The sequence below is a fragment of the Leucoraja erinacea genome, chromosome 2 (assembly GCF_028641065.1).
Source record: "Leucoraja erinacea ecotype New England chromosome 2, Leri_hhj_1, whole genome shotgun sequence".
NCBI lineage: Eukaryota > Metazoa > Chordata > Chondrichthyes > Rajiformes > Rajidae > Leucoraja > Leucoraja erinaceus.
The window spans coordinates 136,318,746-136,334,682 of record NC_073378.1 but is presented as its reverse complement, the minus strand read 5'-3'; the positions used below and the strand labels follow the sequence as shown (position 1 = coordinate 136,334,682).

The 15,937-nt window shown below is 47.4% G+C and overlaps 1 protein-coding gene across 1 annotated transcript in view; it reads right to left on the bottom strand.

The window, feature by feature from the left end:
* The window catches only part of mindy4 (MINDY lysine 48 deubiquitinase 4), a 210,121-nt gene that overhangs the window by 175,591 nt on the left and 18,593 nt on the right, over positions 1 to 15,937 (bottom strand). The window contains exon 2 of the mRNA XM_055649066.1: positions 4,198 to 4,317. Coding sequence (XP_055505041.1) covers positions 4,198 to 4,317 — 120 coding nt within the window. The remainder of the gene's footprint in view (positions 1 to 4,197; positions 4,318 to 15,937) is intronic.

Sequence of the window (15,937 nt, the reverse complement as noted above, 5' to 3'; positions counted from 1 at the left end):
CCAGCATTTTTGTGTACCTTCGATCTTCCAGCATCTGCAGTTCCTTCTTGAACAAGATTTAATAGGAACCTGAGAAGCAGCTTTCTCATTCGGAGGGTGGTGGGTATATGGAACAAGCTGCTAGAGGAGGTAGTAGAGGCAGGTACAATAACAAGACTTCAAAGACACTTGGACAAGTACATGGATATAGACCAAATGTGGGCAAATGGGACTATCGGCAAATGGGCATCTTGGTCAGAATGAACGAGTTGGGCTGAATGGCCTGTGCTGTATGACTATGACATGTTAGAAATTGGTATAAGTGGGGATATCAGTGGTGGGAAAGTTACTGGAAGGGATTCTGAGGGACAGGATCTATTTCATCTGGAAAGGCAAGGGTTGATTAGGGAGAGTCAACATGACTTGGTGCATGGGACATCCCATTTTGCAATGGAGACACAGGAACCACAAATACTGGAAGCATGAGCAAAGCACAAGTGCTGGAATAACTTAGTGGGTCAGGCAGCATCTGTGGAGGGAATGGATGTGCTACATTTGGGTCAGGCCACAAAGTGGTGAAGGCAGATTTAATAGGGCAATACAGTGGCACAGCGGTAGAGTTGCCACCTTACAGTGCCAAAGACCCGGGTTCGATCCTGACTATGGGTGCTATCTGTGCGGAGTTTGTACGTTCTACCTTTGACCATGTGGGTTTTCTTAGGGTGAAACTAACCGAGTAGCTTTTTCAAATAGTTGGCATTGGCACAAAAGCCTGAGTGACTTCCGCCTGTGTTGCTCTATATTATTTATAGGAGTGGAGTTATAGGATTTATAGGATTTATTGGAGAAATTCCTTCCATCGAGGGGATTTATCGCTGCCTCAAAAAGGCTGTCAGTACAGGTGCACAACCTTTTATCCGAAGATCCAAATAACGAAAACCTCCGAATAGCTGACATTTTTTTCGGTCCTTGAAGAAAGGTCCTTGAAAACGTTCACTGAGGGCGGCCCGCAGAGGTGACAGCGGAACCTCCGGTCGGTCCTCGAACAAAGGGGAACTAAATCCCCATTCATAAAAGAGAAGGTGAGGGCATATTGCGCGGGAGGGTTAATAATTGACAATATGCTGCTACCTGCCCGCTGAGTTAAAAAGTTCCCACGGTAGACACGATACACAGTGTATCGTGAGTCTTGCGTGGGAACTTTTTAACTCAGCGTGCAGGCAGCAGCAGATTGTCGCTCCCTTCAGTTTCACCCCACCTACACCCCTCTGCTTCCCGGCCATGTGTGTGACCCCTTCCCTCCCCTCTCCAGCTCCCCGCTCATTGCACCGGCGCGGGGGCTTTGCGCTGTCTTCACGTCGGCGATGCTAGCAGCACAATGCCAGTCACCGGAGACGTCAGGACGAACGGGACACCGACCCCCAGGCCCACTGCAAGCACGGAGATCCCAGAGACCCACAGCCAGCAGCAGCCCAGCCCCGTTCCAACTCCAGAGGAAAACTGCAAACTGGCTGGAGACGTCAGGACCACCATAAGACGTTCCCCGAGCTGCGCCCCCTCATCGGGACACTGACCCCCAGGCCCACTGCAAGCACGGAGATCCCAGATGAGCAACTCCAGCCCAGCCCCGTTCCAACTCCAGAGGAACACGCTCCCCGTATGGGGCAGAAGCTGATGGTATGCAAGGGACGTCTTGTTCTTGGGGTCGCGCAGCTCGGGCTGTGGGCGAACTGCCACTTGTCGCCGTAGCGGCCCATCTGGGAGCGGATTCCTCTGGAGTTGGAGGGGGAGGGGGGTATTGTGCTGTTTGATCGCCCCCTACTATCCCAGGGACAGGGAGACAGGACGTTCACCGAGGGCGGCCCGCAGAGGTGACAGCGGAACCTCCGGTCGGTCCTCGAAGAAAGGGAAACTAAATCCCCATTCATAAAAGAGAAGGTGAGGGTATATTGCGCGGGAGGGTTAATAATTGACAATATGCTGCTATCTGCCCACTGAGTTAAAAAGTTCCCACAGTAGACTCACGATACACAGTGTATCTTGAGTCTTGCGTGGAAACTTTTTAACTCAGCGTGCAGGCAGCAGCAGATTGTCGCTCCTTCAGTTTCACCCCACCTACACCCCTCTGCTTCCCGGCCATGTGTGTGACCCCATCCCTCCCCTCTCCAGCTCCCCGCTCATTGCACCGGCGCGGGGGCTTTGTACTGTCTTCACGTCGGCGATGGCTGCAGGTCAGTGCAGTCACCGGAGACGTCAGGACCAATTGGACGTCGACCACCAGGCCCATCGCAAGCACGGAGACCCCAGAGACCCACAGCCTGCAGCAGCCCAGCCCAGCCCCGCTCCAACTACAGAGGAACCTGGGTTGCGGATGACGGGGCGCAGCTCGGGGCGTTGTAGGGGCCCATCGGGGAGCGGGTTCCTGTTGGTCCTGACGTCTCCGGCCACCTGCTATCCTCCGGGAACTGTACCGCCCTTGCAGGAGAGTGGGGTTGTTTGCAGTTGCAGAGGGAGGGGGCAAGGGCGGTACAGTTCCCAGTCTCAGCTCCAGTCCAGGTGGGGTGGCCGGAGACATCAGGACCAACGGGACAGCGACCCCCAGGCCCACTGCAAGCCCGGAGATCCCAGAGACCCACAGCCAGCAGCAACTCCAGCCCAGCCCCGCTCCAACTCCAGAGGAACACGTAGGGGCAGAAGCTGATGGTGTGCAAGGTACATCTTGTTCTTGGGGTGGCGCTGCTCAGGCTGTGGGCAAACTGCCGCTTGTCGCCGTAGCGGCCCATCGGGGAGAGGATTCCTCTGGAGTTGGAGGGGGAGGGGGGTATTGTGCTGTTTGATCGCCCCCTACTATCCCAGGGACAGGGAGACACAGCGGCTTTTTAGACTGGTGGGCAATCACTTCCAAAGTTCTGCCCACACAGTCAGTACACCTCTCCTACACTGCATTTCATACAAACATTTATTCTGCAAGAAGAAACTACATTGAAGACTCAAACTCGCGACTGAGTAACTGCCAGGATCGAGGCGCAAACTCGCGACCTTGTGGATATGAGCCGAGCACTCTACCACTGAGCCAGCCATTAAAATCTACGCTAAAAAAATCCATTCCGATGACCGACAAATTCTGAATTACGAAAAGTGTCTGGTCCCAAGGCTTTCGGATAAAAGGTTGTGCACCTGTATCATCAAAGACCCACGCCATCCTGGCCACACACTCATCTCCCTGCTACCTTCAGGTAGAAGGTACAGGAGCCTGAAGACTGCAACAACCAGGTTCAGGAATAGCTACTTCCCCACAGCCATCAGGCTATTAAACCTGGCTCGGACAAAACTCTGATTATTGGTGGCCCATTATCTGCTATTTGCACTTTATCAGTTTATTTGATTATGTGTGTATATATTTATATTGTGGTATATGAACACACTGATCTGTTTTGTAGTAAATGCCTACTATGTTCTGTGTGCTATGCAAAGCAAGAATTTCATTGTCCTATCAGGGACACATGACAATAAACTCACTTGAACTTGAACTTAAGTTACCCACCATAACAATTTTTTTTAAGGTCTTCATGAATATGGACTGACAGTTAAGTGGGGACATCAGTGGTGGAAAAGTTACTGGAAACAAGTCCTTTGGCCCACTTAATCTACGCCGACCATCGATCACTCGTTCACTAGTTCATCATCATACAACTTTCATATAACCATTCTCTGCACACTAAGGGCAATTTACAGAGGCCAATTAACCCACAAACCTGCACGCCTTTGGGATGTGGGAGGAAACCGGAGTACCCGGAGGAAACCCATGCGTTCACAGAAAGAATGTACAAATTTGCAGACAGTACAGAAGCTAGGATCGAACCTGGGTCTCTGATGCTGTGATGCAGTGACTCTACCAGACCTATAAGACCTCCCTGGTGGAATAAAGCTGGGTGAAAAAAAGGTCTTACCTTCCACTACCTGCAACCTCCGGCAACCACCTTCAACTAGCATCGCAACCGGCTTCAACTAAAAAATCACCGATTTTTAAAACGGCAACCTATTTTTAGTCGCGGCCGGTTTTGAATTTTTTGAAATAATCGCCGGAACATAGAAGAAGCGGAAACCACTTTCGACCATTAGGGAGACTGACAAAAATCTCCGGGAACCTCCAGGAACCGCACGGAAACGGAAACCTAAGTGGGACAGGGGCATAAGTGGGACAGGGGCATTACTCACCTTGTTCTGTTTATATAGCAGCTCGAGGTGCAGCACCTTCTTGAGTTCGTTGCGGGTGTTAATGCAGCCCTCTGAGCGTGGAAGTTCCTGGTCCATGGCAGAAATCGTCTTCTTCAAGCCCTGGGGAGGAGCATAATATATGATGATTCATTTTTTTGAAAAATTTCTTCTTAATGGTCATGTTGGAGCTTAAGTAGACTATTGCTAATAACAGCTATCATCTAGAATCAGCTGAACCTTTCCTTTGCAATTTTTGAGTCTCAAAGTGAGTTTAGTTTGGAGATACAGTAAAACAGGCTCTTCGACCCACTGAGTCCATGCTGACCACTGATCATCCGTTCACGTTTTGTTTAGAGATACAGCAAGGAAACAGGCACTTTGGCCCACTGAGTTGATGCTAACCATCGATCGACCAGCCGTTCACACGCGTTTTATGTTATCCCACTTTCTCATCCACGCACGACACACTGGGGCCATATACAGAAAACAATTAACCTACAAACCCATGCATCTTTGGGATGTGGGAGGAAACTGGAGCACCCGGAGTAAAAACTCACGCGAGAATGTGCAAACTCCACAGACAGCACCAGAGGTCAGGATCGATCCCGGGCCTCTGGCACTATACCAGCTACGCCACTTTTCATTTCACTGCACATCTTGTATGTGTCTGTGACGAATAAACTTGACTTGACTGTATTTTGTATGTTATAGTTTACATGACAACACTGCACTTGGTATTAAAAACAGATGATCAAACCCCTATTTACCTTCACTGCTGAATTGTTTGGAATGGCCCTAGTGTCTTTGCTTCTTTTTTCATTCATTAAGATGCAAGTGCCCCATTAAGACCAGCACTTAATAGCCATCTGCTGAGAAGTTGGTAGTCAGCTTCTTGGATTTAATCACAGCAATCCTTCTACGATGGTGCTGTTAGACAGGGAGTTCCAGTATTTTGACTCAGCGGCGATAAAGGACTGGCAATATACTTCCAAGTCAGGATGGTGTGCATGTTCCCCAACACCTGCTATCATTGCCCTTCTTGGTGGAAGAGGTCAGGGTTTGAGAAGCACGATTGGGGCGGTCTGGGTGAGTAAGTGGAGTGCATTTTATGATGATGCACACGTCAATGGTGGAGGCAATAAATGCCAAGGATGGTGAATGGTACCATTCGAGTGGGCTGCTTTGACCTGGGCAGTGTTGAGCTCCTTGAGAATTGTTTTTGTTTCCCTCATCCAGGCAAGTGCAAAGCATTCTATCATTCTCCTGACTTGTGTGTGTAGGAGTTGGGAAAACCTCAATGGGCTCCCTCTGTCCACCTTGATGGTTAAAGACTCAAGGTGTGAATTGGCTTACTGCTGCTGCTCAAAGACTCCCTGCACATGGGATTCTCTGGGCAATGACTCTGGGAAGCACAATTCTTGCCTTACAGCACCAGAGACCTAGGTTTACTACTAACTACAGGTGCTATCTATATGGAGTTTGTACGTCCTCCCTGCAACTGCATGGGTTTTCTCCGGGTGCCCCAATTTCCTCCCACATTCCAAAAATCTGCAGGTTTGTAGGTTAATTTGTTTCTGTACATTGTCCCCAGAGCGTTGGATAGAACCAGCGGATGGGGTGATTATTGGTTACCGCAGTGGGCAAAGAGTCTGTTTCCATGCTGTTTCCCTAACTTAAATCAAGAACCAGTTTATCAAATACAAGATAGATACAAAGTGCTGGAGTAAGTCAGCGGGCCAGGCAGCATCTCTGGAGAAAAAGGATGGGTGACGATTTAGGTCGGGGCCTTCTTACCCTTCATAAAATCATGACAAGCTCTACTTGGTTCCCTTACAATTTACAATTTTTAACCAAAGCCAGTTAACCTACAAACCTGTACATCTTTGGAGTGTGGGAGGAAACCAGAGCACCCGGAGGAAACTCACCCAGGTCACGGGGTAAACATACAAACTCCATACAGACAGCACCCAGCGTCAGGATTGAACCCGGCTCTCGAGCACGTAAAGGGCCTGTCCCACTGTACGAGGTAATTCAAGAGCTATCCCAAGTTTAAAAAAAAAATCAAACTCGTGGTAAGCACGTACAATGTATGTAGCGAGTACGTCGGAGCTCGGGACGTCTCTTAGCGGCTCGTAACGTTAACGGCAGTTACTCGGGAAACGCGGTAAGCTCGTGAAGATTTTTCAACATGTTGAAAAATGTCCACGAGACCCGCCGTGTACCAACGAGCGGCCATTACCGTGATTCTCCGAGTTCGAATCAGGGGAAACTGGGGAGAACTCTTGAAGTAGCTCATATAGTGGGACAGACCCATTAGGCATCAACTCTACCATTACGTCACCATGCCGCTCTCATGGCCAGGTGCTAGACTAATTGGCCTGGAGTTTCTTGCTTTGGCTCCTTCCTTTCATAAATTGCTTAACATTTGATGGTGTTATGGCTTTAATATGCATCCAGTATTAATCATGGATAGTAACATGGGATTAGAGGCTGTATAAATGCAAGCAAGGTGTGAAATGGAAAGAGCAATCTTCTCATAGTCATGGTGATACAGTGTAGAAACAGGCCCTACGGCCCAACATGTCCCAGCTAGACTAGTCCCACCTGCCCACGTTTGGTCCATATCCCTCCAAACCTGTCCTATCCATGTACCTGTCTATCTGTTTCTTAAATGTTGGGATGTTCCCTGCCTCAACTACCTCCTCTGGCAGCTTGTTCCATACACCCACCACCTTTGTGTGAAAAAATTACCCCGCAGATTCCTATTAAATCGTTTCCCTTTCATGTTAAACCGATGTCTTCTGGTCCTCGATTCATCTACTCTGCGCAAGACTCTGTGCATCTACCCGATCTATTCCTCTCATGATTTTATACACCTCAAGAAGATCACCTTTCCTCCTGCGCTCCAAGGAATAGAGTCCCAGCCTACTCAACCTCTCCCTATAGCTCACACCCTCTAGTCCTGGCAACATCCTCGTAAATATTCTCTGTAGCTTGACAACATCCAGCTTGACAACATCTTTCTTATAACATGGTGCCCAGAACCGAACACAATACTGTTGTGGGATGTGACCTCACCAACGTCTTATACAACTGTAACATGACCTCCCAACTTCTATATTCAATACACTGACTGATGAAGGCCAATGTGCCAAGCGCCTTTTTGACCACTTTATCTACCTGCGATTCAACCTTCAAGGAACCATGTATCTGTACTCCTAGATCCCTGTCTACAACACTCCCCAAAGGCCTACCACTCACTGTGTAGGTCCTGCACTTGTTAGACGTCCCAAAATGCAACACCTCACTTTTCTCTGTATTAAATTCCATCAACCATTCCTCAGCCAACCTGGCCAATTGATCAAGCTCCTGCTGCAATTTTTCACATCTCCACTATCTGCAAAACCACCCACTTTTGTATCATCAGCACTACGGACTTTGGTTTTGCACTATGATGGTTACTTAGAACTGTACGGCACAAAAACAAACCCAATGGTCCCCATTGTCTCATCCGAACATGATGCCAAGACTATGTTGTATCCACATGCACAGACTCTATATCCCACCATTCCCTGTTTTATACGTTTTATACATCCCACCATTGTATCTGCTCACCATTGTACCACCCCAACCCCCCCCCCCATTTCCAAACAGCATAAAAACGTTGCCCTGCATCTTTCCTTTAAACTTTGCCGTATGGCTCTCTGTGCTATAAAGCTAGTTCTAAGTTCCTAATATATCCATGCATGCTCTAAGTTGACTGGATAACATACCAAAACGTTTTGCTTTGTATCTCTGCACACATGGCAATATACCAATAAAGTCAAAGTAGCCTTTATTGTCATTCAGACCTTGCGGTCTGAACGAAATTTTGTTGCCTTGCAGTCCTACATATAGTAAAAAATGGCAAAAACACACAAAAAACACAAATTAACATCCACCACAGTGAGTTGAATACTCCTCACTGTGATGGAAGGCAAAAGTCTTAAGTCTTTGTCTCTTCTCTTCTTATTCTCCCTCTGCGCCGAGGCGATCCAGGCTTCGGATGTTGTGACCCCGCCGGGTGATGGTAAGTAATGTCAGTCCCGCGGCTGAATCCAAGCTCCGCGAACGGGCCGGTTCAACCTCGCGGCCCGGGGTGGTCGAAGCCGCCGAAGCTGCGGCCCTCCAGTCCAGAGGACACAGCTGTTGTCGCGGGAGCTCCGGAGAACAGGTCACCAACCTGCGAGCTCCCGACGATGTCGGGTCGCCACTGCCGCTGCCCACTCCGAGTTCGGGTCGCTACTGCCCCAGCTCCGAGGCCGACAGCTCCGCTATTAGGCTTCGGCGCAGGCGGAGATGGAGACGGGGGATACGACAAGAGAAGTCGCATCCCCCCCAAATAAGAGACCAAAAACATGTTTTCTCCCCCCCACCCACACACATACACAATAAACCAAAAATGAACTAAAACAAGCCAAAAGAACAACACAAAAAGAAAAAAAACAGACGGACTGCAGGCGCGCCACAGCTGCTAAGGCAGCGCCGCCATCTTGAACACTAAATCAATAAAACCATTGATTATCTATTTTATTTGGATGCTTTTAATATCTTTCAAGTAAAAATAAATAGTATTTATAAAACATAGAACGGCACTGCATGAGAAAAGGCCCTTCGGTCCAATGTCTGTGCTGAACATGATGTCAAGACCATCACTTATGTACCTACAGAAAACCCCTGTCCCTCCGTTCCCTTCCTATCCATGAGGCCAGCCAAAAGTCTTAATTGGTGATTGAGCTCATTGGAACATCCCAAGGATAAATATTAAGGACTGCCTTATTCAAGCACAAATACAAGTTATTTAGGAAAGAGCAGGAAATTTGGACTAACTGCGCTGCTCTGCAAACAATTTGTACAGATACGATAGTGCAGCACAGTGGCGCAGCAGTAGAGTTGCTGCCTCAATGCGCCAGAGACCCATGTTTGATCCTGACCTCATATGCTAAGCGTGTGTGGAGTTCTCTCTGTGACCGCGTGGGTTTTCTATTTCCTCCCAAAATGTTCCCACAAGTATTCCAATTTCCTCCCACATTGCAAAGACGTGTGGGTTTGTGGGTTAAATAGCTTCTGTAAATTGTTGTATGCTCCAAGATACAGGGAAATTCATTTGTGCATTCAGTTCAGTACAGGTATTACTATACATAAACACAGTACAAGTGTGCTTCGAAAAGTACACTGAAACAGTATACAACAATCACCAGGCCAGATGCCATTTGCAAGTCCCAGTTGTTGGAAGTGCAGAATTTCTTAACATGACCATGAAGGTCCATTATCCTGGCGGCATTCCAGGGTCGGCCTGGCCAAGCATAGCCTTGGTGTCCTCTACTACTGCTCAGCCGTTCCATGTAACTGCAGGTCACATCCAGCGTGTAGGATAGAACATGTGTACAGGTGATCACTGGCTGACAGGGACTTGGTGGACCAAAAGGACTATTTCCATGCTGTAGCTCTAAACTAAACAAACAACCTCCTTCTATAACAATGATTCTATAATGAAGCTAGGCTCACTAAGGCAGGAATAACTCAGCGGCAAAGGCAGCATCTCTGGAGCGAAGGAATGGGTGACGTCTCGGGTTGGGAACGAAGGGTCGCCTATTCCTTTTCTCCAGAAATGCTGCTTGTCCCGCTGAGTTACTCCAGCTTTTTATGTCTATCTTCGGTGTAAACCAGCATCTGCAGTTCCTTCCTACACATTGATTCTATAACTGTACCATACAAAGTCATAATTCAACAATGGACACAAAATGCTGGAGTAACTCAGCGGGTCAGACTGCATCTCTGGAGAAAAGGAATAGATAACATTTTGGGTCGAGACCCTTCTTCAGTGAGAGTTAGGGGAAAGAGAAGTGAGAGATGTAGACGGTGATATAGAGAGATACAGAACAAATGAATTAAAAAATTCACTAATGAAATGAATTATGAAATAATAATGAAAGTTATAATTCAGTTGGAATGCAATTCCTTCTTATGTCACACCTGGCTTGTTTTTATACTTCCATCCTATGTTACTGTACAAGATTAACACTCTGTGCATGTTTAAACCTGACAGCATTTGGCCTGATTCTCAATAAATGCAAGTTCATCTTCACTGGGTCTGTACTGCCGTGTGTCAAGTTTAACTATCCTTATCACTCTCCAGGGAGTCCAATACAATTCAACAATGTCTGTCTAAAAGACCATTTCCTCAAAATACACTAAGTTGTCCACAGAGGCAGGGAATCAGTGCTTTAATGGTCGATAAAAAATGCCGGCAGGCATATAATAGTTCACAAAACACTATTGAATGCTGAACATCAATCTAGTTTTTAACTTTTTAGAGGTACCAGTACACTGTCCCTCCAGAATTCTCGTCTTAAAACAAAGCACTGAGGAAAATAAGCAAGAATTGATAACAAATCAAAAATCAGTAAACGCTCAGAACAGGCAAATCTATGGAGGGGGCAACAGAGAAAATATTCCAAGTTAATGACCTTCATCTGAGCTTTCATTAACAATTTTTTCTCAACAGATGCGGCCTAACATACTGAGTATTTCCAGCATTTACTATTTAGTTCAGAGATAGTGTAGAAATGGACCTTCGAATCAACAAGACCGCGCTAACCTGCTATCCCCATACACTAGCACTATCTTACACACTGGGGGCAATTTTGCATTTTTACCAAAGCCAATTAATCTACATACCTGTACAACTTTGGAATTTGGAGGAAACCGGATGCACAGTATCCCTTGCACAAATTAGGTGAATCGAGGACTAGAGGATATAGGTTTAAGGTGAAGGGGAAAATATTTAATAGGAATCTGAAGGGTCGATTTTTCATACAAAGGGTGGGTGTATGAAACAAACTGCCAGAGGAGGTAGTTGAGGCAGGGACTATCCCAACATTTAACAAACAGTTAGACAGGTATATGGATAGGACAGGTTTGGAGAGATATGGACCAAACATGGCCAGGTGGGACAAGTTCAAGGTCACATCTATTGCCACTTGCACCAATTAAGGTACAGTGGAATTTGATTTACCATGCAGCCACACAATCAAAAAGAGCACAATACAATACAACATTAACATCCACCACAGTGGAATCAACATTCTTCACTACGGTGGAGGGCAATAACTTTGTCAGTCCTCCTCCTTTGTTCACCCGTGATCGGGGCCATGAACCCTCCGCAGTCGCCGCTATGGACGGCCCGATGTACAGGCCCTCTCGTCGGGTTGCTTAAAACTCCAATGTCGGGACTGACGGACACTCCGTGGCTAGCAGGTCCCGAATTGGCCGCTTCCTACCGGAGACTGCCGCTTCACGATGTTATGGGCCGCAGGCCGGCGGTCGGAGCTCTTCTCTGGCAATCCCCAGCAAGGGATCCCAGACTCCGCGATGGAAAGCCCGCGCCCCACCCGGGGCTAGAAGCTCCATAGACTGTGGCTACAGGATGTTATAATCCGCGGGCCAGTGATCAGAGCACTTCTTCTGGCGACCCCCGGCAAGGGATCACCTGGCTCCACGATGGAAAGTGCGCACTGCGCCCGCTGCTGAATCTCTGGGCCCGACTCCGGGAGAGGCCGCACCAATCCAAGCTGTTAGGCCGCAAGGGAGGGCAAAAATGTGACTAGGAGAAAAGTCGCGTTCCACCTAGGTAAGTGATTAAAAGTTTCCCCCGTCCCCGCCCCCACTCTAAAACACTTTTAGACTACAAAAACAAAAAAAAGTCAATAGGACAAACAGCTGCTGGCGAGGCTGCCGGCTCACGGTGCCACCCGACACGCTCACTAGTGTAGCTGGGACATGTTGGCTGGTGTGGGCAAGTTAGGCCGGAGGGCCTGTTTCCACGCTGTATCACTCTATGACCCGAGGAAAACCCACACGGTCACAAGGAGAACATGCTAACTCTGTACAAACAGCACCTGTAGTTAGGATCGAACCCGGGTATCTGGCGCTGTAATGGGCCTGTACCACTTAGGCGATTTTTCAGGCGACTGTTAAGTTGCCGGCAGTCGCCTGAAAAACCGGCAACTGAAACGAGTGGAATACACACATACACATCGCTTCCTTCACCAGCCCGATATGCAAGCGGGGGATAGGGCAAGCGGGAGGGAGCGGTCTGAGTGAAATTCACAAGATGCAAAGCCAAGGTGATACCGCGATGAACAGGAAGGTTGGCACTGTAATTAAGACAGCTAAAGCACAGTGTAAGGCAAGTCCTTTAAAGGAGGGGGATAGAGGGGGGAGAAGGAGTGGAGACAATTTTTAAGAAGCCAGAGATACACGGCTGTGAAGCTCGGCAGACATTTAACGTTACCGGTCGGTTATCCTTGGTTCTGAAAACTACTGCTTCCTTTTTTTTCCCCCAATGAGCCAATGAAATTCACCGGTCAGCACCGGCTACAACTTACGAGAACCTTCGACCTCCTGGCAACCTACTAGGGCCACTTGGCGACCCACCTACGGCACAAGAATTCTCGCTACTCTTCATGGCGGCTTCATTCTAGTCGCCGCTAATTTTTCAACATGTTGAAAAATTTGCGGCGACCATAATGAGGCCACGACTAGTTCCCAGAATGCGGGAACCCCTCACGACCATGAAGGCGACTCCCCGGCAACCACCCGCGAACATGTGGTGATTGCATAGTCTCCTGCAGTCGCCTAAAAAGCTGACATAGTGGGACAGGCCCATTAGGCAGCAACTCTGTGCCACCGTGACACCCCAATTGGCTTATTTGAGACCTCCATCATTCACCATATATTGCTTTTGAAAAAGAAACACACAAAAGAATATAAATAGGCCACACAGCCTTCTGCCTGTTCCACAATTCAATAAGATCAAAGCTGATCTTTTCAGTTCCACACGCCTACACAAACCCAATAGCAAACTGATTCACTTAGCATCTACCAATCTTTTTCTTCTCATCTCGATTGTGAATGGCTAAGCACTTGTATTGAGACTGTGACCCTTAGTTCTCGGGAAAGCAGGCAACATAATCAAGGTCCATCCATCTTTTTCCGTTCTGTTGGGCAGCATGAACAAAAGCTAGAAAGCAACACCCGATTCAGGAATAGCTACTCCCCACTGTCAGCAGATTACAAAATGGTCCTCCCATAAGCGAGGGTGTAGACCTGATCTCCCAACCTAGCGCATTGAGGAAAAGATTAGTGAAGACAAATGTAGGTCCCTTACAATCACAGACAGGTGAATTTATATTGGGAAACAAGGAAATGGGAGAACAGTTAAACAAGTGCTTTGGTTCTGTCTTCACTTAGGAAGACACAAACAATCTCCCTGAAATACTAGGGGACCAAGGATCTAGTGGGAGGAACTGAAGGGAATCCACATTAGTCAGGAAATAGTGTTCGGTAAACTGTTAGGACTGAAGGCAGATAAATCCTCAGGGCCTGATGGTCTGCATCCCAGAGTGCTCAAGGAGGTGGCCCTGGAAATCGTGGATGCATTGGTGATCATTTTCCAATGTTCTCTCGACTCTAGATCAGTTCCTGTGGACTAGAGGGTAGCCAATGTAACTCCACTTTTTAAGAAAGGAGGGAGAGAGAAAACAGGGAATTATAGACCAGTTAGCCTGACATCGGTAGTGGGGAAGATGCTTGAGTCAATTATTAAATATGTTATAGCAGCATATTTAATAATTGACTCAAGCATCTTCCCCACTACCGATGTCAATTATTAAATATGTGAAGGGGAAATCATGCTTGACTAATCTGTTGGAATTTTTTGAGGATGTAACAAGTACAATGGATAAGGGAGAGCCAGTGGATATGGTGTATCTGGACAAAAAGTCTTTGACAAGGTCCCACACAAGAGATTAGTGTGCAAAATTAGAGCACGTGGTATTGGGGGCAGGGTATTGACATGGATAGAAAACTGGTTGGCAGACAGGAAGCAAAGAGTAGGAGTTAACGGGTCCTTTTAAGAATGGCAGGCAGGGGTGCCGCAAGGCTCAGTGCTGGGACGTCAGTTATTTACAATATATATTAACGATTTAGACAAGGTAAATGTAACATCTGCAAGTTTGCAGATGACACAAAGCTGGGTGGCAGTGTGAGCTGCGAGGAGGATGCTATGAGGCTGCATGGTGACTTGAATAGGTTGGGTGAGTGGGCAGATGCAGTATAATGTGGATAAATGTGAGGTTATCCACTTTGGTGGCAAGAACAGGAAGGCAAATTATCCGAATGGTGTTAGATCAGGAAAAGGGGAGGTGCAACAAAACCTTGGTGTGCTTGTACATCAGTCACTGATAGTGAGCATGCTGTTACAGCAGGCAGTGAAGAAACCTAATGGCATGTTGGCCATTGCGAGAGGATTTGAGTTTGGGAGTAGAGAGGTCCTACTGCAGTTGTACAGGGCCCTGGTGAGACCACACCTATAGTAGTGTGTGCAATTTTGGTCTCTTAATTTGAGGAAGGAATTATTGCTATTGAAGGTATGCAGCGTAGGTTCACCAGGTTAATTCCCGGGGTGGCGGGACTGTCATATGACGAAAGAATGGGTCGACTAGGCTTGCATTCACTGGAATTTAGAAGCATGAGAGAGGATCTTGATAGAGGTTTTTAAAATGATGAGAGGGATAGACAGAGTTGACGTGGAAAAGCTTTTCCCACTGAGAGTAGGGAAGATTCAAACAAGGGGACATGACTTGAGAATTAAGGGACTGAAGTTTAGGGGTAACATGAGGGGGAACTTCTTTACTCAGAGAGTGGTAGCTGTGTGGAATGAGCTTCCAGTGAAGGTGGTGGAGGCAGGTTCGTTTTTATCATTTAAAAATAAATTGGATAGTTATATGGATGGGAAGGGAATGGAGGGTTATGGTCTGAGCGCAGGTATATGGGACTAGGGGAGATTATGTGTTCGGCACGGACTAGAAGGGTCGAGATGGCCTGTTTCCGTGCTGTAATTGTTATATGGTTATATCTTATAGAAACATATAATATCCTTAAAGGATTGGACAGCCTAGATGCAAGAAAATGCTTGTTCCCAATGTTGGGGGACTCCAGAACCAGAGGTCACAGTTTAAGAATAAAGGTAGGCCACTTAGGGCTGAGATGAAGAAAATCTTTTTCACCCAGAGAGTTGTGAATCTGTGGAATTCTCTGCTACAGAAAGCAGTGGAGGCTGTCACTGGATGCTTTCAAGAGAGAGTTAGATTTGGCTCTTAGGCAGAGCTGCCAAGTTTTGTCAGAGCATTTCAATATTCTAGTACCTGAAAATCACTGTTTTGCTGATGAAATCAGTATTTTTACAATGCCATTTTGCTGAAATAAATGGGTTTTTGTTTATGTGCGGTCATACCCATGTAAGAATACAAGAATGCATAACTTTGCTACCAATTGACATGTCTTCTACGCACCTTACTTGACAGTGTAATCATTGCCATCTCTTTGTATACTGCTGTTTGAATGGCTGCTTCCTGCTTTTAGCACCAGATGATGATGTAGAAGCCATTTTGGAAGCCTCCCTCTCCCACCCTCGCTCCTTCTCTCTCTCCCTCGCTCAACCTCCCTCACTCTCTCTTCCCCTTTCCCTCCCACTCTCCATCCCGCCATCCCTCTCTCTCTTTCCCCCCCTCCCTCTTTCTCTCCCTCCCTCCCCCTTTCCCTTCAACCCTACCTCTCTCCTCCTTTTTTTCTCCCTCCCTCCTTATCCCTATCTCCCTCCCCTCTCTATCCTCTCCCTCTCTCAAGGGGAAGGGAG